The 22717-nt window shown below is 46.2% G+C and overlaps 1 protein-coding gene across 3 annotated transcripts in view; it reads left to right on the top strand.

The window, feature by feature from the left end:
* The first annotated feature begins 269 nt into the window (after window positions 1–269).
* PLXDC1 (plexin domain containing 1) overlaps window positions 270–22717 on the top strand; it is a 95214-nt gene continuing 72766 nt past the window's right edge. For all 3 annotated transcript variants that reach the window (XM_060256407.1, XM_060256408.1, XM_060256406.1), the window contains exon 1: window positions 270–585. In XM_060256407.1, coding sequence (XP_060112390.1) covers window positions 486–585 — 100 coding nt within the window. In that variant the 5' untranslated portion in view covers window positions 270–485. The remainder of the gene's footprint in view (window positions 586–22717) is intronic.

Below are 22717 nucleotides of genomic sequence, written 5' to 3'. Positions count from 1 at the left end.
ATTATTTAATTAAAGCCCTTACCAGAGTCTACAGTTTGTCTAGCCTGAACACATGCAAGCCTTAAAACAAAGTGAACCTCTGGCTAACTATGCCATGTGTGAGTGCTGTTAATGTAAAGCGGTGAAAGAATGGTCCACTGAACGGGGTTGTATTTGTGTTTCACACAGCTGTGTCCCCAAGTGGCCACCAGAGGGCAGGCAGATCTGCCTGTTCCTCTCCCTCCCTCCCTCCTTGCTTGCCTCTCTCCCCCTATTCCAAACCTTGCTCAGCTGAGCTTTGGCAATTCCTTGCTGCAACCCCCAAATGCTGAATTTTCTGCCAGTCAAATTCTGCTACAGACCAAGAACCCTGTGGAATTCGCTGGCTCCTCACTATCAGGCCGGAGGGGACAACTGCTAAGAAAGGGTTCAGGGAGCTGCGTGGCTAAAACTGCCCAGGAGGCACAGCAGAGAAAGTTAGTGCCAAGAAAAAAAGGGAATTAGGGATGCACCCTGAATCGCTGAAGGTTTTATGGGGAGCCGTTGTCTTGTTCTGCTGGCTACCGGAGGAGGCTGTAGGATCAGCGAGGGAGAGACCACAAACAGGTATCATTCACATCTCTGGTGGCACTGCCTTCTCATGAAACATATGTGCGCAAAGCATGTGTGGGTGAATGTCAGGATCTGTTGGACAGAAAGCATGGTAAGTGTAGCTGCAGGTGGGAGCAGGCATGCTCGGACAGCATGAAAGGGGGACTAGGAAGTGCAAGCATGAAAGGGAGGGATTATGGAGAGTGCCGGGGTCATAGGCAGGTGTGCCTTGAAGTGCAAATGGGGATCCGATGTGACAAAGCCATTGGAGATAAAAATCATGCCCTGTTCTTTGAGATAAGGCGTCCGCAAAAGTACTGAGATTAAGGAGCAGAATGCATCGTTGCAAAATTCAGTCTGTGCGCACAGGTTAACTGGGTTTGTCAAAAAGGAACAGGTAAATTCCTGTTAGAAAGGCAGCCATTAGTTCTGACGTGCACTAATATCTGTGTATTAACATTTTCATGCACAAATGTGCATGGAAGTATGTTCAAAGTTTGGTTCTGCTAGCAGGGAATGTGTACCTGTGTTGTTAGAGCTGGGGGACAGCATCTTTGGATGTTTGTGTGTGGTTATGGATACTTATGGTATCCCCATGCACACAAGTGCTAAATGCACATCAAAGTGGCTGTCTACTTGTACACGCAGTTTTGCTTATGTCAGTACACTAGTGTACATGCCCAGGTGTTGGTATAGTTGAATCAGTACCGAACTAGTTTTATAATAGTTTTGTGACTTGCCAAGTTCAATCAATGCTGTAGAGAGATTTTTTTTGTCCAGGGTACATCAAATTGTAACCTGAATATGCATTCACAAGACCGATGTGCAGAAATCCACTTGGATTGACTTTACCATGTAAATAATCCTTTTGTACACGCATACGGCTATTAGAGTTTTTCCTAGCAGGCGTGCTTTGGTGGTGGTGGTGGGGGGGGGGGGGATGGAAGCTGCTGTTGGAAACATACTTGTCTTATTAGCTTTTATATGCAACAATCTCCTCAGGAAGGAAGCCACTCAGTGAAAAAGGGTTCCTTATATTCCAAACAGAAATCCAGTGTACCTTGCTTTGATTGGCTGACTGGGTTAGGGGGCTTGTGACATCATAATCCACTTTCCCGAGAGTCCCTGGTAGCACTTTTCCCACTCCTTAAAAAGGTATTTGTTAGGTATCTTATTTAAAAACCCTACAACATCAAAGAATAGTACGTATAGGATTTCATTGTAAAATGAAGAGAGCTCGCATGGAGTACAAGACAAGGGATACAGTCAGTGCTCAGTTCATGGATAAGGAGATGTGAATATGTGTAGTACAGATTGAGAAATTCCTGGAGATTTGGGGGTACAGTCTGGGAACTGATCTGTGTTGTCTAGAGATAAGATGTCATTCTGGGAGACCTGGAAGGTTGGCTGCTCTAGTGTGGAGAAATGTGTGCAGGGAGGGACTGAGTGACTTTTGCTTATTTGACAGAAATTGTAGACACCCTCAGCTGAGACTGTGTGTAAGGGTCAGTCCTCTTGATAAGTCCTCACATTTGCCCCTCTGTGTCAGATATGTGATGAGAGTTCTCTGCCTCCTAGATGCACATGAGTCTGGTTCTGAAAGCAATTATGGCATATAGGAGAATGACTTCAGCCTTTTCCCTCAGCACCACTTTTTGTGCCCCAAGTGGGCCTTGGGGAACCACTCTTTGCTCCACTCCAGGGGAAAACTTACACGTAAACCATCAAGTGTCTATGCAGGTGTATGTGAGTCTGTGAAGTAGCTGTATGTACTGTGAAAACGATAGTAAACCATCTGCTTCAGATATGTGGCATTTTGCAAAACTGCCCAGCTCAAGCTGCTGTAGGAAAATGTCAGAGCCGATGAGATGTTGTGGCCTGTAGCTAAAAATGGACATCTTCTCAAGTAAATGGCTTGTTTATAAACAGAGATTGAGAGCGGGAAATACCTGTGTTACAATGTTCCCTCTAAGCTGAAAAGTCCTGTGAGCAAAAATTCTACCTTGTAAACTATTGGTATTAAAGTTGTGAGCTACTGCATAAATTAGCACCATTTTTCCTGAGCTGAGACAAAAATGTGTGATCTGGAAGCTGAAAATCTGTGAGCTAGCTCATGCTAACTCAGCTTAGAGGGAACACTGGTTGGGAAATACCTGGAGATTTTGAAGGTGGATTCTGAGGGTTTGGAGAGCGGATGGACCTCAGTGGGGTTATAATGCTGAAGAGTCCACCTTCCAAAGTAGCCATTTTCTCCAGAGGAACTGATCTCTGTAACCTGGAGACCAGCTGTAATTCCAAAAGATCTCCAGCTACCACCTGGAGACTGGCAACTCTATAATGTCCTCTCACTTGAGGCTCACTGGGCAACTACCTAACACTCCATTACATGCCAGACTAAAGTATTTTTTTCTGCTCAGGCTTTGAACTGAGGAGTTCCATATGTTTTAATTGTTTTTATGGTCTGCTTCTTGTCTAAGATCCATTCTGTTGATACCACTGTAGGCCACTGAAAGCTTGTTATATGTTGCTTTGCTGTGCCTGGCTTGCGTTAATATTGTTCCTTCTTACATAGTTGATTTTAGGATTTTATTTTATTTTATTTTACTTTGAGGTCATTTCAGGCAGGTCTCTGGTAAGGTGTCAGGGTCTTGGTAAGGTGCCATATTCCTTTTGTTCTAACTAAATGAAGACAAATGGTTTTTTTGGTAATAATAGGGGAGGCGTGTGCTGATTTCTTCCTATATACATGATTAGGAGTTGACTATGTAACAAACAGCCAGGTATTTACTGCAAGCATGAAGTCTCGTGACTTGTGAAGAAGTGAGCAGGTGACTCACGAAAGCTCATGCCCTGCCACAAATTTTGTTAGTCTTTAAGGTGCTACTGGACTCTTACACTTTTGTACTCCTAAGTATTTGTTGAGCCTTGTTTCACTGTTTCATTGAATGGGCGTTTTAGTTTTAAGGAATCCCAAGGTACAAGTCCTAATCAAGAGAAATGGAACAATGTGGCTGAATTGTAGAACTTGACTGTTGGTAATAGGCTATTGTGGATGGCAGCTGGGAGCATGAAGAATACTTCTGTAACTTTATGGATTAACAGGGCTTTTTTTGTAGCTGGAACTCCTTTGCATATTAGGCCACATCCATGGATGTAGCCGGTCTTCCTGGAGCTTACAGTAGACCCTGTACCAAGAGCCCTGTAAGCTCTTGGAGGATTGGCTACATCAGGGGTGTGTGACCTAATATGCAAAGGAGTTCCTGCTACAAAAAAAGCCCTGTGGATTAGTGATGAAGAATATGTGTTCTGGTCCATAACTTTATGGATTACTGGTGCTTTTCTGTCCATTGCAACAGAAAGTGAATTTACCTCATAGTCTAGTCCAGGTTTGTGTTTAGGGTAAGATGGAAGTAGAATTTCTCAAGGGCCTCCATCCTTTGGCTCTAGATGATAAAGATGCCCATTGATGTATTGCAGGCAGAGGGTATAGCTTATGGAAGCTTCAAAATAATTTACAGATAATATCCCACTTGCCTCTTGCTCTGAAAGAGTCACATATGGTGAATCACCATCCATCTAATTGTGGAGTTTCACACGTTTTAAGGTTTTTATTCATTAGAAGTGTAAAATTCCTCTTCATGAGACATTCGTGGGCGAAATTAACTTTAGTGGGTTCAAGACAAAGTTGGATAGGGTGATGAAGGTTATTTTTTAATAAGTTCTTTTCCGATGTGTCATGGTTGATTCATGTGAATATTTCAGTCAGGGAAGCCTCAAGAAAAACTGGACCCAAGCTTATTTCTAGCTGCGTCAGCCTGTGCCAAAGGTGGCTTTTGGAATACAATCACTATATTTAGCGGGGTTACCAGTGGCAAGTCTTGAACATAATTATATAAAATTTTCTCCCATCTAAAAGAGCCTATATTTGTCATTTTTAGCTCACCTTTGTCCCATCAGGAACTCAAAGCTCATTACAAATGGAAGTTTAAAATATTACCTATAAAACAAAACTTCAAACCAAGCAAACAATCTGGTCAGTCAGCATTGTTTTCTTGAACTGAACTGACCCCAGAGAACTGCTATTTTTCCACTGGGGGAACTTGCTTGTAGCTATCAGTTCATCATTGCTTGTAGCTATCAGTCAGGCTGGCTTCTCCTCCTGTGGCAGCCATTTTGTGGCTGCACCTACCAGCCTGTGTCAGAATTGCAAGGTACCCTCAGGTTCAAAAGGAAGAAGAGGAAGGAGGAGGAGGAGATTGGATTTATACATCGGTCAGAGACTCAGAGTGGCTTTCCCTTTCCCTTCCTCTCCCCAGAACAGACAACCTGTGAGGTAGGTGGAGGTGAGAGCTCTGAGAGAACACATGGAATTCACTGCCACAGGAGATGGTGGTGGCTACAAGCATAAGATGGATTCAACGGCAGACTGGATAAACAAATGGAGCAGAGGTCCATCTGTGGTTATTAGCCACAGGGTATAGATGGAACTCTCTGGGCAGTGATGCTGTGTATTCTTGGTGCTTAGGGGGGCAACAGTGGGAGGGCTTCTGTAGTTCTGGCTCCAGTGGTAAATCTCCTGATGGCACTTGGATTTTGGCCACTGTGTGACACAGAGCATTGGACTTAATGAGCCACTGATCTGATCCAACATGGCTTCTCTTATGTTCTTAACTGCTCTTGAGAGATTGAAGACACTTGTAAGATTGGGAAAACCTGCTGTAAGGTTTCCAACTGAGGCAGGGCTGATTTCATGGATTAAGCTCTTTCTCCCTGTATGTATTGTCCCAATTGGGCCCGTGTTTCTTTAGGCTTGGATCCTCTGAACAAGTTCTGAGTGTTCTGGGCAGACTCTGCTATGGAGTCTGTTTTCTTTTCCACTAGCATTTCCACTCACATAAGGGCTCATTGAAAACCCTTGGCACCACTGGCACCAACGAAAGTGCTATCAGAAGCATCAACTGGCACCAACGAAAGTGCTATCAGAAGAGGAAGCAAACTCCATGGCAGAGAATGTCTAACACATGGAACTAGTTCATAGGATCTAAGGCTCAGGAATTTACTTCTGAGCATGAGACTCCCAGCACCTGTCTGATCAACATGAAGTCCACATGAAGGTAGGGTTGCCAGGTCACTGACAGGGGATGGTGGGATAGGATTGCTGGATCCAGTTTGGGAAGCTCCTGGAGATTGGGGATGGAGCCCGGGAAGGGCAGGGACCTCAATGGGGTGCGATGCCATAGAGTCCACCCTCCCAAGCATCAGTTTTCTCCAGAGGAACTGATCTCTGTAATCTCAAGATGAGCTGTAATTCTGGGGGATCCCCAGGTTCCACCAGGAGGTTGGCAGACCTACATGGAAGACATGAGGATGTTGTAATGTGTGAATCAGAAGTTCAACCTAACCTATCCAGAGGTTTGCTATGAGGATCTGTGGTAAAGAAAGAACGATATGAGCTGTTGCTGATAAGATGCAACACCTAACAAGCATTCTATTGGGCTCTGGAGCACTGTGAGTAGGTTGGAGGGGCTTCCAGCTTCCTCCCCTCCCCCCCACCCCCGTTTTTGCCAACATAAATGTTTGGAAGAAGAATGGGATTAAATACAGGATACTTCAAGACTTCTGTTTGCACTTTTCTTATTATCAGTATGTCAGTACCAAAGTACAGCTTTCTAGCTAATGCAGGAGCCATTTATCCATTTTGTGCCATGCTTTGGTTCGAGAGGGATGTCCTTAGGCCTCATTTGGACATGCTTCTGGTAAATCACAGTGTCTTGGGCTACATGTGTACCAAAATCCTCTGCTCTAGTACATCAGGATATACCTGAACCGTTTCAGTACCCCCCGCTCAGTCAATGAGTCAACAAGGCTCAAACATTTTTATATACACAGAATACAGATTCTCTGGAGCAAGCAGAACTTTGCAAGCCCCAAGGCCATTTTAAAGCATCCCAGGCTTGTCCAGATCTTCTGCCTCCAATCCAATCTCAGCTGGAAAACTGTGTAAACAGGAAAAGTCAGCTGTGCGTGTCCAGCAGGAAGGAGTCTTATGGTCCTTTCAGAGCTTGGCTTCTTTCGTTTTCTTTTTTCTTTTAATTGCAATTTAATATTTTCACGCTAGGAAAATGGCAGGGAAAGCAGCCAAACTGAAGAGGTTGGTCAAGCCTAACAGCTCTCTCTGCTTGAATAAACCCTGCGCAATTCAAGGCAGTTGCCCAACTGCACATTTTGGAGGGTACATGACTGCTTCTCACTCATGTACAACTCCCCCTCCCCGGTTAACATCTAGTCAAAGAAATATAAAATGTGACATCATCACATGCAGTATTTCTTTACCTCCTGCTTGCATCAGCCAATGAGCTGGAGCAAGAATGTGGTGATGGCACATCATGCATTTCTTTTTACTAATAAGATTGCCAACTCCGGGTTGGCAATCCTGGAGATTTGGGGGTGGAGCCTGTGGGAGGTTTTGTTCCGGGAGGGACTGCAGTGGAGTATAATGCCAGCCTCTGGTGTGGTCATTTTATTCAGGGGAACTGCTCTCTGTCATCTTGAGCTCAGCTGTAATTCCAGGAGATCCCCACGTTGGAGATTGGCAACAGTATTTACTAAACATTACTGAAAGCCAGACTAGAAGTTCTGAATGAGATGAGTCAGGACATGGGTGCCTGACCCAGTTCACTGGCACACATACTAATTTGTATAAAGTGTGTTTACTCACAGAGAGCCAGTTTGGTGTAGTGGTTAAGTGCGCGGAGTCTTATTTGGGAGAACCGGGTCTGATTCTCCACTCCTCCACTTGCAGCTGCTGGAATGGCCTTGGGTCAGCCCATAGCTCTTGTAGAAGTTGTCCTTGAAAGGACAGCTTCTGTGAGAGTTCTCTCAGCCCCATCTACATCACAGGATGTTTGTTGTAGGGGAGGAAGATAAAGGAGATTATGAGCCACTTTGAGATTCAGGGTGGAATATAAATCCAATGTCGTCGTCGTCTTCTTCTTCTCCTCCTCCTCCTCCTCCTACTCTTTGTCGGGCTCCAAAGTGCTTTGAGGCGGGAGGAGGAGATTCCAGCTTCTCTACTGTACTGTTTTTGCCAGCAGAATGGGCTGGGGGAGGGAGCTTGTTTGCTTCTTTCCCTGGCTCCAGTGTCCTTTCCCTCCTTGTAGCCATTTCTGTTGGCAAAATGAGGCAGTGGGGAAAGTGGAAGGTCCTCCCACCACATAGCACCCTGGAGTTTAGCAGAGAGCTTTTTTAGGCAAGCCCACTGTAGTTTTTGGCAGCAAATCGAGTTGAGAACTTGTCAAGTCCAGCTCCTGGAGATCTGGAGGCAGAACTTGGGAGGGCAGAGTTTGGAGACAGATCTTGGGGGGGGGGCTGATTCCATAAAGCCTACCCTCTGGAACTGATATTTCCTTCAGGGAAACCGATCTCTGAAGTCTGGAGATCAGCTGTAATCTGGGGACAGCTCCAGACCTCACTTGAAGGATTACAGGCAACCCTACTGGTAGCTTCTAGTTTGGCTCAAGTGATGCACAAAGGAGACAGGAATGAGCATCTCCACCATCGCCCAGTTTTAGGTCCTGCTGCTGAGAACGCTGGGTCAGGTTATGCATAGCTTGAGAAGGCAGCATTAAAGAAGGCAGGACTTAGATCTGCCAGGACATCAAGGCAGTGAATTTCCACTGGTGTTTGCTATCTGGCTGCTAGAGAGTCCCTGCGAAAGATCCATTTTCATCTGTCTAGACCTGCCAATTGCCTCAGTTCTAAGATTCCTCTTTGCCTCCTGCTTTGAATTTTGACTTTTCATTTTGTTTCAATTATTGATATAAACTTAAATTTCCAAAAATCTGTTATTGACTGTTAAAAATCTGGTTCATTTACTTAGTAGTCAAAGAGCAGATGTTCATTGACCAAACTGTGCCAGATTTGTACACAAATTAGTTACATTGCTTATTATTGAAACCATGTGGAAAGTCTTTTTAAAAGGTTATAGGATAGACTTTGGTTGCATCACTTTGAAAAACAGGTAGGTGGGGACAAATAGGAGAGAAGGACAAAACTGGAAATGGGGTGGGTGTTTTGTTGGTTTTTTGGGAAGGTTAGTGTCAGCTTGTATGCATTGAAGTTTGCTTTATTGCCTGAAATGTTTATTTACTGCCAAACTAACCCTACAACCCCTTGGCTTACTAACCATAGTATTGTAGGAGAATGTGAAGGAGGACCGGGAGGGGGAACTAAGGTGCCAAAGGTCTTTGAAGTGCAAAACATCTAGCTGGTTCCCAGGCGCCTGGCAGAGCCGAGCAAGGCCACAGCAGGGGAGGAGAGACAGGCTATGTATGGGGGAGATAACAGATATGTGAACTGGTTACTTTCAACGGAAGAGCCCTAGTTTTATTATGGGAAATGATTTAAACCCCCAGACTTTGATGTGTATCCATAAATGTTCATGCTTGCACCCCTCTTGTTATTAGTATCAATGAACCTGAGTAGAGAATAGCATTGTTGTAATCAATAAATGGAAACTTTGTTTTGAACAAAGACAAGTCTATTCATTCTTGAAACTTCAATGCCCCTTCACTGACAGTTAGATGTACACAGTTGGAGGGGAGATCTTAATAACAGTGGAGGAATAAGGGTGGAATGTTGGCCAGGATGAATAAGCTGTGAAAAATATGATTCAATAATAGTTGGGTTATGATGTGGTCCCATGGATGTTTTTGTTGCTCAGTCGCAGTCGAGTCTGACTCTTTGCAACCCCATGGACCAAGTCACACCAGGCCCTCCTCCAAAGTCCGTTCAAATTCATGTTAGTTACATCAGTAATGCTGTCCAGCCATCTCATCTTTTGCCGTCCCCTTCTTCTCTTGCCTTCTGTCTTTCCCAGCATCAGGGTCTTCTCCAGGGAGCGCTCCCTTCTCATTTGGTGGCCAAAGTATTTGAGCTTCAGCTTCAGCATCTGACCTTCCAGGGAACAGTCAGGGTTGATTTCCCTTAGGACTGACTGATTTGATCTTCTTGCAGTCCAAGGGACTCTCAAGAGTCTTCTCCCAGGGCCAGATCTAGAGGGGGCAGAGGGGAATGCTTGCCGCAGGCACCAATGGAAGGGGGGGTGCCAAATTGGGTATGGAGTCCATTGTATTCCATGGGACCATAAGATTGAATGGCCCATAAGGGGGCATCATTTTTTAATTTTGCCCCACCATCAAAAAACATGTAGATCTGGTCTTGTCTTCTCCAACATCCTATGGATGTTTATCCAGAAGTAAATCCTACTTTATTCATCCAGCCAACTTTTGCACACAGTCATGCCCAGTTGCCCTGCTTACTACTGTCTCACCTAGCTTTTGTAAATGCAGATTCCATGATTCTCAGTATACATTTTGGGGGTGCCCCCCCCTTTTTAGAAGGGCAGAACTCTGCTTCAGATGGCACTAAATATCTCCTTCCTTCAGGGCTGTATTATGACATGACGACACCCTAACTCAGGAGTGGGGAACCTTTTTTCTGCCAAGGGCCATATGGATATTTATAACATCATTCGCGGGCCATAAAAAATTATCAACTTAAAAAACAGTGCTCCGCCGAGGGAGAATGATTCAGGTAGGCTTCCCAACCCTCCTGCCCTGGCGGGGGACCCCAGGATTTCCAGCCTCTTCCCCCGCTCCCCAAAAAAAAACGGAAGCGGGGGGAGGGGGAAACAGCGCCAAGGAGCATGGCCCGATGAGTGGAAGGGGCCACGCTCCAGCGGCGTTTGTCCCAGGCTGACCGCCCTCTGGCCGCTTTTGGCCTTGCTCCCTTGGCGAAGGAGAACAAGTTGTCTCCTAGATGGGCTGTTTTCTTTCGGGTCCTCTTTCCGGCTTGGCTTCCGGTCCGTTGGTGTTTCTGGCTCGACCTGCTACAGCCTGGGGATGTCGTGGCGGGCCTTGAGGCGGTTGCGGGGGAAGCTGCGCGGGCAGGCGCTGCCGGAGGCCGAGGAGAAGGAAGAAGAGGAGGAGCAGCAGCAGCAGCAGCTCCTGGCGCGGTCTGGGCAGGATGGAGCGAGCGGCAGGCGGAGGAAGCCCCGGCAAGAGGCGGCAGGGCGCGTCGCCAACCTCTTTGAGCTGGTGAGAGGCCCGGGAGGGCTCGGCATCGCTTGTGCTGCTTTCTCAGAAACATCCTTGGGGCAGCTTGAGATGTGACAGAATAGAACAGAAGTGGCCAAACTTGCTTAACGTGGCTATTAGCACAATATGTGTGTGTGTGTGTGTGTGTGTGTGTATATATGTATGCACACACACACATATATTGGCCACTGTGTGACACAGAGTGTTGGACTGGATGGGCCATTGGCCTGATCCAACATGGCTTCTCTTATGTTCTTATGTTCCCCCCCGCTTTGGCGGCTCCTGCGGGGAGGAGGGGTCGTCTGGGCCGGGCTGGGCTCCGAGCCCCCTTCGGCCAGAACTCCCTTCGGAGTTCAGTTATGCTTGTTACACCCTTGCTCCTGGCTCCGCCCCTAATGTCTCCTGGCTGCACCCCCAAAGTCTCCTGGCTCCACCCCCAAAGTCCCCAGATATTTCTTGAATTGGACTTGGCAACCCTAGATTCAAGCCAGCAAAATTAATGCAAATAATTGTTTTTCTATTTGAAGTCATGTGGGGAGAGCCTAATCTGGCACACACACACCTGGCCCGCCACCCTAGGCAAATACATAGGTCCAGGGCTTTTTTGTAGAAAAAGCCCAGCAGGAACTCAGTAGCATATTAGGTCACACCATCTGGGATAATCAAGTGCAAACTGAACTGTGACAGTAACTTTTCCAGGCCCTGCAGCAATTCTGGCCGGCCAGCCAGGCCCCAGGGAGGCTGCTGCACAGTACATCTGGGTCCTGTGATCCCTTTCTGGCCTTGGGGAGGCTGCTGCACAGCGCTGCTGGGCCCCATGATCCTTGGTGGCCAGCCAGGCCCCAAGGAGGCTGCCACATGGCTCAGTTCAGTCCAGCAATCCCTGAGGGCCACACCAAGTGACCTCGAGGGCCATATACGGCCCTCGGGACATAGGTTCCCCACCCCTGCCCTAACTGATGTCAGTTTACTCTCATGGAAAGGAAAATGAAAATACAAATACAAAAACTTTGGTTTTGCGTATATTTGAAGGTGCAAAGAACCTCTCATATTGTGAGGACCTAACCTATAGCTTACCTGGCCTATGCCTAAACCTAGTCCTGACTACTTTCCTTCCTCTGAACCTGCTCCCCCTCTATTGTTGTGTAAAATAGTCGGTTATGGGGTGATTATATTGCATTTTGTAAAAGGCGTGGTGGAAAGGTTAATCCACGTATTGCCACAGTCATTATGCAGTCTAGAGGCTCAAACGCTGCTGCTTTTAGAAATTTGAAAATACAAGAGACTTCACCAGAGGTTTCCAGTGTCTCATTTGGTCCATCAGTACCCAACATTTGTATAGTCCTAAAGGTCTCAGTCTTTAGAGAAATTCTAATGCAGCCTGTGAGAGAAACACAAAACTCTTAAGGGGATGCAAAATTTTGGGCTTACTCTCATTAGCCTTGCTCTGACTAAAATCCTTAAAGTAAGGAGGCCTTTATTTCTGCGCACCTGCTGCTTTCTATCTACAAAGTGATGAAGTTTTGAATTATGGGGTGATTAGAAAAGAAAGGAATCCAAGGAAGGTTGAAATTTGAATGTTGTACAGAATAATATTGATCCACTTGAAGCAGGATATCTGCAAAATTCCACCTGTCCATAGGCATGGGGTGCAAAAGGAGAACCAACTTTGTAGAACAGCCCTCACAGTTCCAGAAAATGACTTGGAAACATTTCTAGGCCATTCACATTCCTCCATCCACCTCTATCACCACCTTTTCTTCATTACAAAAGATGATCTAACTACCCCAGATCCCAGAAGCAGAATAACTGATGCCTGGGTTATGGATGCCCAGGCAGACTTAGCACTAATGTAACATTAATAACATTAATAGGGAGCCCCTTGGCGCAGAGTGGTAAAGCTGCAGTACTGCAATCCAAACTCTCTGCTCACATGATCTGAGTTCGATCTCAGTGGAAGCTGGGTTCAGGTAGCCAGCTCATGGTTGACTCAGTCTTCCATCCTTCTGAGGTCGGTAAAATGAGTACCCAGCTTGCTGGGGGGGGGGTGGGAAAGTGTAGATGACTGAGGAACAGTGCCAGACCGAGGGTGCACAGCGCCCTAGGCAGGCTTCTGCCCGGCACCCCTCCCCCTGACCGCCGCCCCTCCCCAGCCCTCGCAGTGCCTCAATGTGGCACCACGCTCCATTGCCCCCCCACGGGGAAGGCAATGGCAAAACCACCCTGTAAAAAAAGTCTGCCGTGAAAATGTTGTGATGTGACATCACCCCAGAATTGGAAACAACTGGTGCTTGCACAGGGGGACTACCTTTACCTAACATTAATAAACATGTTTTTATGTTGTTAACCTTGTGTCACAGTGCTAGGGGTACTTGGGTGCCTATGAGTAGGTTCCAGAGCTGATCATTAGAGGCCTTGGCTAGAAACAAATGGCTGCTGTAGACACATTCCAGACAGAGAGAATCTCAGGGATTGTATCTCATACTACGGGGGTCCTGCTCTGTCATGTCTGACATAATGATTAATCTTGCCCTCCTCCAAACTGAATCAACATCTGCACCTACCTTTTTTGAATTAATCAGTGTTGGCAAAAAGCATAGAGACAGTGGATGGGTTTTCACCTTGGTGTGAGCCCCAAACTACAGCAGTTTTTCTCCAAGCTTCCCCACGATATTGTTTTCTAAAAACATTTTTAATTTGTTTTTCTTTGTATTTTTGTGTGTGTCTAGAAGTCATGGCTGATTTCTGGTGACCCCCGGTGGAGGCAAGGATGTTCAGAGAGGAGGCTTGCTGCCTGCCTCTGCATCCTAGCCCTGGTATTCTTTTGGTGGGGAGTCTCCCTTCCAAGTACTTGCCAGGGCCAACCCTGCTTAGTTTCCAAGACCTGAGGAGATTGGGTTTGCCTGGGCTCTCCAGGTCAGGGCCCCCACAATACTGTTGTTTTTCCATGGTTTCTTTCTCCTTCCTCTGGGCTTTCTCAGAATCAGAATCAAAGGCCGTTTGAGACAGAAAAGAGAAATGAAAGCACAGAAATGTGGGAGTCAAGGAGCTGTGGGAGTCAAGATACTGTGGGAGTCAAGAAACCAGACGAGATGACCGTGGGGTAAAAAGCTGCTCTGTCGGGCCAGGAGCAGTGCTTTATTTTATATCCTTGTAAGCCAGGCGTTGGCTCAGGTAATGATTGATACCCTTTTACAACAGGGCAAAGTACAATGCACACGAAGCGGTTTCGGTTGGGGCCCTGCAGGGTACAGGCAGCACAGGCAAGTCACGTGGTTTGCCAGCGTGATGTCTGATACTTGTTCCTGTACCCCTACATCTCCCCCTTTTTGTTTTTAAGCTGATGATAAGCATAATACAATGCACGCCGTTGCCATGTTTCCTTAGAACGTGTACACATTTGCAGCAAATTAGGAAGGCACTGAATACAACAACAGGCAATGATTAAAAGAACAACAATTACAATTATGGCACAAATCAATTGTCGGAGCCAAGTAGGGTCTGGGAGCAGGGAGGTTAGCCAAGCGAAAGGGTCCCAATCAGGACGGAGTGCATTATCCGCAATGAGGTTGTGCAAGTGCTTCAACTCTTCCTCGATGGTTCGGTTGAAGTCTTGAAACCGTACCTCACAGGCTGCTGGCCCAACAATCTTGCAAAACCCTCCTTGGCGTGCCAACAGATAGTCCAGGGCAAGCCGGTGCTGCAACTGTATTTGGTGCAGACTGAAGATCTCCTTCTGTAGGTCACGAATGATGGAGGTAGTTGCATTAGTGGATTGTTCTAGACGGCAGGTGAGTCCAATGATGGAAGCACGGTTCTCCTGCGCTACTATATTAGAATAGCCGCCTAAGGTTAAAATGCCTGTGAGACTTGCAGCGGCTGCCCGCCCCGTACCCCAGAAGAACCATAAATTGGGGTCTTTTATGATCCACCCACTACAAGTGGACCCGGGGGTAAAGGTTGAAACATTTGGAAACAAGAATGGAAAAGTGACATGAAGCATGTCCCAAGTAGAATTCATGAGGGAAATATTAACATTATAAGAAGAATTACAGTTCATGTTATTACCGCCTCCCACCCAGAATCGATCACTACAATGAGTCTGATTCTTGCGACTAAGCCAATGTTTGTTCCCATCAGCAAGTCCCTTCCACTTGGAAAAGGCGTTGTTTGTAGCGCCGCAGCAAAAGCACAGTCCTGGTAAGGCATATTGGTAATGAAACATGCGAAAGCGAGTAGCATTAACATCGTCCTCCAATGGGTTGGTAAACATATAGGATCGATTTAAGTTCTGTAATTGGGCTAACACTATTTCTGGAGCTTGAAAGGGGGTGGGCAGGAAAGACATAGAGGAAACAGACATGGGGGGTTCATATACAAGTGTAACATTAGTACCATGATGCCAAAACATATACGCAGCGTGTCGAACTCACAAATTCTGAGGAGGAGACTGAGTAACTAGTTCTGCATTGACTGGAACCAACAACAAACAATAAAAAGGTTTTGTGCTCAGAGCATGTCACAGGAAACAGCGGAGGGGGATTCTCCCCCTTTCTGTTTTTCAAGAACAGCCAGGGCAGCGTTCAAGGTACGGTTGGCACGCTCCACAACAGCTTGACCTGTGGAATTAAAGGGAATACCGTAGAGATGCCGAACGTGCCAGTGGCCACAAAATTCAGCAAAGGCGGAGCAACAGGAAGCAGGGCCATTGTCTGTTTTGAGGGTGGCAGGACGACCCATAACAGCCATGGCGCGGACAAAATGAGAAATAACCCGTTTCACGTTCTCCCCTCGTTGATAAGCTTCTTATACTGGGGTTGGAAGAGGATCTTCTGCCATGGACCTATTGGGTATGTGAAAGGCCTAGGGGAGGGTGAACTAAAGAGCCTGCCCACCCCCCCTAGCACCCAATGAAATGTGTCTGTATGGTTGCCAAAAGGGAATTCTTCCTGTAACCCAGCATAGAATTGGCAACGGTGCTGTCCTGCCGGTATCACCGATGGTCCATACAGCAACAGGGGGCTGGAGGAAAAAAACCAAAAAGGAACCAAAAACATGCACACATGACAACATGGAGATGATTCCGTACCATTGTAGGGAGCAGTGAAAGCAGATCAAAAATGCATACATTCAACCATGAAGAAAGGAGTCTTAAAAAGTTATTAGTGAAGCGTCTTCCTGTCCAGAGTATGGTGACCAGTGAGCTTTGACGTCACAAGCGTACATATGTCACGTTAGGGGCCTGCATTGGGCAGGTTTGCCTAGTACACTAAGCATTCAGGACTTCAGGAGGCTTCTTCCTTGTCAAGGGAGGAAAGTAACATACACAATACAGAAAACACAACCCAAAATATTCTTTGTTGCAACATAAAACTTAAAATAAAACATTGTGCACAATCCAGGAAAATGACCATAGTTTGGGGCGTCCCCCATATGATGAAAATAGCTCCATAAAAAAGAGACAAAAGAAAACCTTTGCTATAGCCTTGGAATATAATAAATTGTCAAAACAATATAAAAACTTCAAAAACAAAAACTGAGGCCTCAATAGAACAATGCTAGCTAGCTTTATATGATAGGTGAGCTAGATCAGAGAAATTAAAAACCTGGACATAAGTGAGGTGATCAGGTCCCACTAAATCCAGTTCTTCTCTGGGCTAGGTCAGCTAAAACGATCTCACATGCGAGCACAGATTGCAACAAAAACGTAACAAACAAGAATGCTGAAAAACAACAGAATGGTTACACATACATAAAACAATTCTTAACAGGACTATCAACAACCTTTAGAGCTACTGAGCATGCATTAGACTTGATTTGCAGGTCCAGATTCCCTGCACATCTATATTGAAAGAAAAGATGAGCAAACTTAACAAAAACAGTCACAAAATCCTAGAAAGCAAATCATGGTTAATACCTTGATAGACACACTAAAACAATGCATAAAAAGAGAAAAGATGTGTCAAGGCATCTGTAGGACCAAGATTAAAATGCTGAGTTGTTGCAAGGACAAGTCAAAAGAAAGACTAGAAGCACGAAAGCATATCCCTTTAAGAAGAGACCTTTTATGGAGTAAAAGGTAGAACTAGGATGATGGCACAATGCTCCAGGTGTAAGGCTTGTGCCAGAGAATGATGTTCCTCTGTGCATACACAGAGTGCAAAGAATGTGTTGCTGGAAGGCAACACGCTGTCAGAAATACCAAGTAGACCAAAAGTTGAGCATAATACAACAAGACTTAAATTGAAGGGCCTTTATTGAGGCAAAAATAACACAAAAGGACATTTAGTAGCAAGAAGAAAATCATGATCAGAAAGGAACCCTGAGGGATCTACATTAAGAATCTAACAGGTTATGGCTCATTTCCTTGAGAACATGGAAAATAGAAAAGGGTGTTCACTCAGAAAAGTCTGACTCTAACAAGATATACTGAGCCCACAAGGTGGGGCCTTTTAAGAACATGTGGATACCTCTTTCCACAGGCAGACTGGATTAAACAACAATTAAAACTCAAGCTGCACCAAATAGCTAGAAAGGGGAAGATTGATCATAGATGGAACATAACTACAAATGACATTCAGAGGGCAAATGAAGATATCAATAGTTGAAATACATTTGAGGAATCCAGATTTCTAAGGGAGACCAAGAACTTTCAGGAATTCTGCCAAAAAACAAGAGTATGAGGTCTGGAAGCTTAAGAGAGAAAAAGCACAGGGAGAGGGTAAGTTTACCCCAAGGAAATGTACAGATGTCCTATACTGCTTGTAGGAACCAAAATTTGTGAGGTAAAGTTTAAAACATTGCCCTGTATAAGAAAACTACTAGAAATAACAAAAAGGATTCTCTATGAGGTGCACCATTTCCTTAGAACAATGGAAATCATAGGCGGACTATTTTAAAAGGGTTTACCAGTCACTAGAAAATTATTAACCTAGGAGAACTCCTGGTATTAGGGCAGTTTACAGGCAGAGGAGTCTCTCCAGCGGAGAAGGATTAGCTATAAGTAGAACTTTGGGATGCCAGCTCCAGGCTGGAGATTCCTGAAATATTGAATCAGATGTGAGAATCACAAGGCATGCAGTTCATTTCCTTGGACACTTACTTTCTCCAGAGGCACTAGCCTCAATGTACTGGGGAAAAGGCTATGATTTTGGGAGAGACCTCCAGGTCCCACCTGGAGACTGGCAACCTTACAAAAACAAAGTCGTATGCACATCTTCCATCCAGGTATTTCTCTGGCTGGGGAGAGGCTGTCTGTGAGAGACTGCAATATTAGAAAAAGGTTTGGTAATGAAAGACTTTTGAAATTATATCTTTTAGACCCAAAATCAGGAGATGAGAATTCAAAATAGCACAAAAATATTTCCACACTATTTCCACCCTCGCGCCCCCTTATGGGGAGCGCATGAACAACAGGAGTATCAGAAGGAAACGAAAAAGGGAGTTGGCTCCATGCCTGCACAAGGAACGGCACCCCTGGGGGGGGGGCCTCCTCGCAGGCAGGGATGATGAACACTCCCTGCTCCCCCATTTCCCGTAAGGGTAAGATCAACACTGCCTCAGCAGGAAATTCAGAGGGCAGAAGGACGGGCAAGGTGACTACCTCTCCTGGCAAGGGTTGCTTAACAGCAGACGCAGTCACCAAGGTCCAGAGGAGCGACTCTCCCTTTGGGCTTGGGCTAGGAGAGGGCCCGCCTAAGAGTTTTTTCGCTCCGTATTGCTTGATGGGACAGAGCGGCATTGATTGGCCCAATGATATCCTTTACCACATTTTGGGCACTTCTTGGAAGGTCTGTTAGCTGCAGTACCTCCTTGTACAGTGTGGGAGCGACACTGAGCTTTGTAGTGGCCGGGTTTCCCACATTGGAAACAATTGCCAGTGGGTTTCTTGGGTCGCCCCCCACCTCGGAGGGCAGCTGCCAGCAAGGCCATCTCGTGCTGCTTAGACCCAACCTCTGCACACGCGGTTAGCATGTCAGCCAATGTATACCCAGGGCGGCTTATAACTGAACTTAGCACCCGCTTGCAATCAGTGTTAGCATTTTCATAGCCTAATTTAGCCAGCAGTTCGCTCTGCGCCTCGATGTTGTCGAGCTGCCGCTGAATAGCCTCTCGGGCTCGAGCCAAGGAGCATTCTAAGGGACTGAGAAGGATGGCGGGAGAGGACTGGGGCACTGGGAGGACTGAGCCCAGCGGCTCACTGGGAGACACAACCGTCTGGGGAGCTCCCACGGGAGCTGAGGCCTCTGACCAAGGGGCCAGGGCCGGGTAGAGATAAGGAGGGGGTTCACCCGACGTCTCAGGGGGCTTACAGAGGATGTTCTCAGCCGGAGTGAACTGGCAAATAGCATGATGAATCCGCTGCCAGGTTATGAGCAGAGACATAGGAGCGCGGGGTTCCTGTTTTAATTCCGCCCCGATTTTCCCCCAGTCACTGGGCTTCATGGAACCACATTGTGGATACCATGGACACTGGCAGTCTATCTCCCGCAGGAGCTCAAGGATCTCTTTCCCTGACGGACATCTGTCTGGCTGCTGTGACTGACATAATTTCCTTAGTTCATCTGCATGCACTACCTGTTCCTTAGACAACGTTTCCCCCATACTCACCTGAAATTGGTGCACCGTGAAGACCGAAGGGTCGGGTGAGCAGGAGCCGGGAGCTGATCACGTCGGGGTCACCAGCTGTGGGAGTCAAGGAGCTGTGGGAGTCAAGATACTGTGGGAGTCAAGAAACCAGACGAGATGACCGTGGGGTAAAAAGCTGCTCTGTCGGGCCAGGAGCAGTGCTTTATTTTATATCCTTGTAAGCCAGGCGTTGGCTCAGGTAATGATTGATACCCTTTTACAACAGGGCAAAGTACAATGCACACGAAGCGGTTTCGGTTGGGGCCCTGCAGGGTACAGGCAGCACAGGCAAGTCACGTGGTTTGCCAGCGTGATGTCTGATACTTGTTCCTGTACCCCTACACAGAAAAACAGCAAGTGGATGATGATGTCATGAGGAAGACTGGAACAAACATACAAAAACGTTGCTGCTTGGCACCACAGGAAGATTTCATGCGAAAGACCCCCAGTAATGTGATACCTTAACTAAATAATGTTTAAATTTCTGGAAGCAAACTTTGGAACTACACAGAATTTTGCCCTGACCCAGATGGCCTGGGCTGGGCTAGCCCAATCTTGTCAGGTCTCAAAAACAAACCAGCGTCAGCCCTGGTTAGTACTTGCTGGGACACAATCACATTCCTCAAGAACTCTTGTCTGGATGTATTTGTGTGAGGACTTTAGAGAGGAGGGCTGTGCTGTTTGATGCTTCTGTGAGGCCAGGCATTTTGACTTGAATCTTGTGACCACCTTCAGCTTCCCTTGGCCACAGTACAACTTGCTTCCTTTGCCGCTGGTACTTCTGTTTGTTCAAGATCAATGGTTTTCAGTGAGCCCTTGCACAAACAGAAGGGCTAGAGGGAGAGGAAGTGAGCCTCCCTGGAGCTGGAAAGAAGTGTGCGGTGAACGCACCCGCAGGAGCCAACCTGAGTAATCCAATTAATATGAATCCTATTTAAACTTTCCTTCTCCTTTATTCTTAAACGTGTATTTTTGTGTGTGTCTAGAAGTCATGGCTAATTTCTGGCAACCCCCGGTGGAAGCAAGGATGTCCTTCTCCTTTATTCTTAAACTTGTATTTTTGTGTGTATTCTTGTATTTTTGTGTTCCTTCTCCTTTATTCTTAAACTTACATCAAGTTGGACCTATAACATCATTCACACACGCATACACACGTGCGTGTGTGTGTGTGTGTGTGTGTGTATACAGGGCTCAGATTCAGCAGGAGCTCACAGGAGTGCAGCTGCTGAACCTTTCTGAGAGTTCCCCCTCTTCCTCCCCACCTACCTTGTCCATTGAATAATAGGTGCAGCTGCATAACAATCTCTGGATTAGGAGTGTGGGCAGCCAGCCAGCCACCAGGAGCTTTGCCATACCCCCAGCTGTACTCATTAACCTCTGGAGAAGCCTGAGCCACCCTTTCTCCTCTTCTTATGTGATTTTGGGTGGCAGGTGGCTTGCTGGTCTTTTGACTGGGGGGGGCGGTGGCCCAGGAGAGCCCCATGCGAGTGAGGCCTGCTTGGCCTGGCTGGATCTCTAGCCAGCTCAAGCAGGCCTCGCTCGCTTAGGACTCTCTTTTTTTGCATAGGGCTGCTTTTGACTGGGGGTGGGGCAGAATATGCTAATGAGCTCCATCACCTATTTTTCTACAAAACGACCCCTGTATGTGTTTGTGTGTGTGTGTGTATTATTTATTTAGTTAGAATTTTATCCCACCCTCCCTGCATGCAGGGTTCAGGGTAGCTTACAATAATTAAAATACAGATAAAATCATTATAATAATAAAACCCTCTATCAATTATATACCAGTTGTGTGTGTGTATATCAGGGCTTTTTTTGGGAGCAGGAACTCCTTTGCATATTAGACCACACCCCTCTTATGTAGCCAGTCCTTCAAGAGCTGTAGGGCTCTTCTTGCAGGGCCTACTGTAAGCTCTTGGAGGATTGGCTACATCAGGGGTGTGTGGCTTAATATGCAAAGGAGTTCCTGCTACAAAAAAGCCCTGGTGTGTATAAATTGCCTTGTGAACCTACATCTGAGCAAGAGTTCTGTGCAACTCTCAAGTTGGCACATCTAGTGTTTTGAGCACAGTAAAGGCCATGATTGACTCATTTGGCCTATGCTAGGCTTAGCAATTGCTAGGCTTAGCAATGTCACTGCAATCTGGATCTGCAAATTGTTGATTTCCCTTCTACCACCACAGACTATTCTTCCTCCCACAAAAAAGCAAGAGCCTGAGGCCCATTTCCTATCATTGCCACCAGCACAAGTCCGTGTTCCTTTACATCTGTTCAAAACATCTGGATTCCCAGGCTCCTCCCACAAGCCACAAGCTAAATGCAGTCTTGTGGAGGAAGCAAAGCTAGAATGAATGCATGCCATAGTAACTTTTATGAGCAGCTCTGGTTTCAGAAAGGGAACCCAGAATAACTAGTATGGTAGATGAGACATTTCCAATGTTCAGGTGTTAGTTTCATTTAGGGCAGGCAAATTCCTGATTTAGATCACAGAGGAGAATCCCCCTGATATAAAAGTTAAGCAGGTGTCATGCATGAGTTTTAAGCAAGCTCATGTCGCGCCAAATTTCGAGTTTTGCTCTCATAAATATTTAGTAAATAAGCTTGCCAACCTCCAAAGACTGTGTTTGTGATGTAGACTGTGTTGCTTTTGATGGATTGAAAGTTATGAAGAATAAGGACTATACTCTACTATACTCAAACCCCTCTTTGAAAAAGCATATGGAAACGGACTTGCAGGAGACTTTGGGAGTGGAGCCAGGAGACAGTGGGGGTGGAGACAGGACCAAGGGTGTGACTAGCATAATTGAACTCCAATGGGAATTCTGGACACCACATTCAAAGGGACTGCCCACCTTTTAAATGGCTTCCCTCCATTGGAAATAATGAAGGATAGGGGCACCTTCTTTTGGGGCTCATAGAATTGGATCCCCTGTTCCAATCCTTTTGAAACTTTGAAGGTATTTGGGGAAGAGGCACTGGATGCTTTGCTGAAAATTTGGTGCCTCTACCTCAAAAAACACCCCTCCCCAGAGCCCCAGATACCCGCAGATCAATTCTCCATAATACCTTATGGGAATCGGTCTCCAAAGGGAATAATGGAGTGCCCTGCAGACATTTCCCTCTCTCCCCCCGCTTTCTGATGACTCTGAAGTGGGTGGAGAGCCTCCAAATGGGGGAATCCCCTGCCCCCACCTGGGGATTGGCAACCCTTGCCAGCTGACTCAGTCAGAGGTGATGAGAAGGGGTCCAATCAGCCATTCAGGATTGAATATTTCAAGCACAAGCAGTTTTTTCTATTAAGAAGCTGGATGCACTTTAATCTTGAAAAGATTGCTTGTGGCACTTTAAATACTTCAGAACAACAGCTTACATCGTGAATAAAACGTGGTTGATCTTAAAAGCGCTACTGGACTCCATCTTTG

The sequence above is a fragment of the Heteronotia binoei genome, chromosome 15, assembly GCF_032191835.1.
Source record: "Heteronotia binoei isolate CCM8104 ecotype False Entrance Well chromosome 15, APGP_CSIRO_Hbin_v1, whole genome shotgun sequence".
NCBI lineage: Eukaryota > Metazoa > Chordata > Lepidosauria > Squamata > Gekkonidae > Heteronotia > Heteronotia binoei.
The sequence above is the reverse complement of the archived record's forward strand: the minus strand, read 5'-3'. Positions and strand labels throughout refer to the sequence as shown.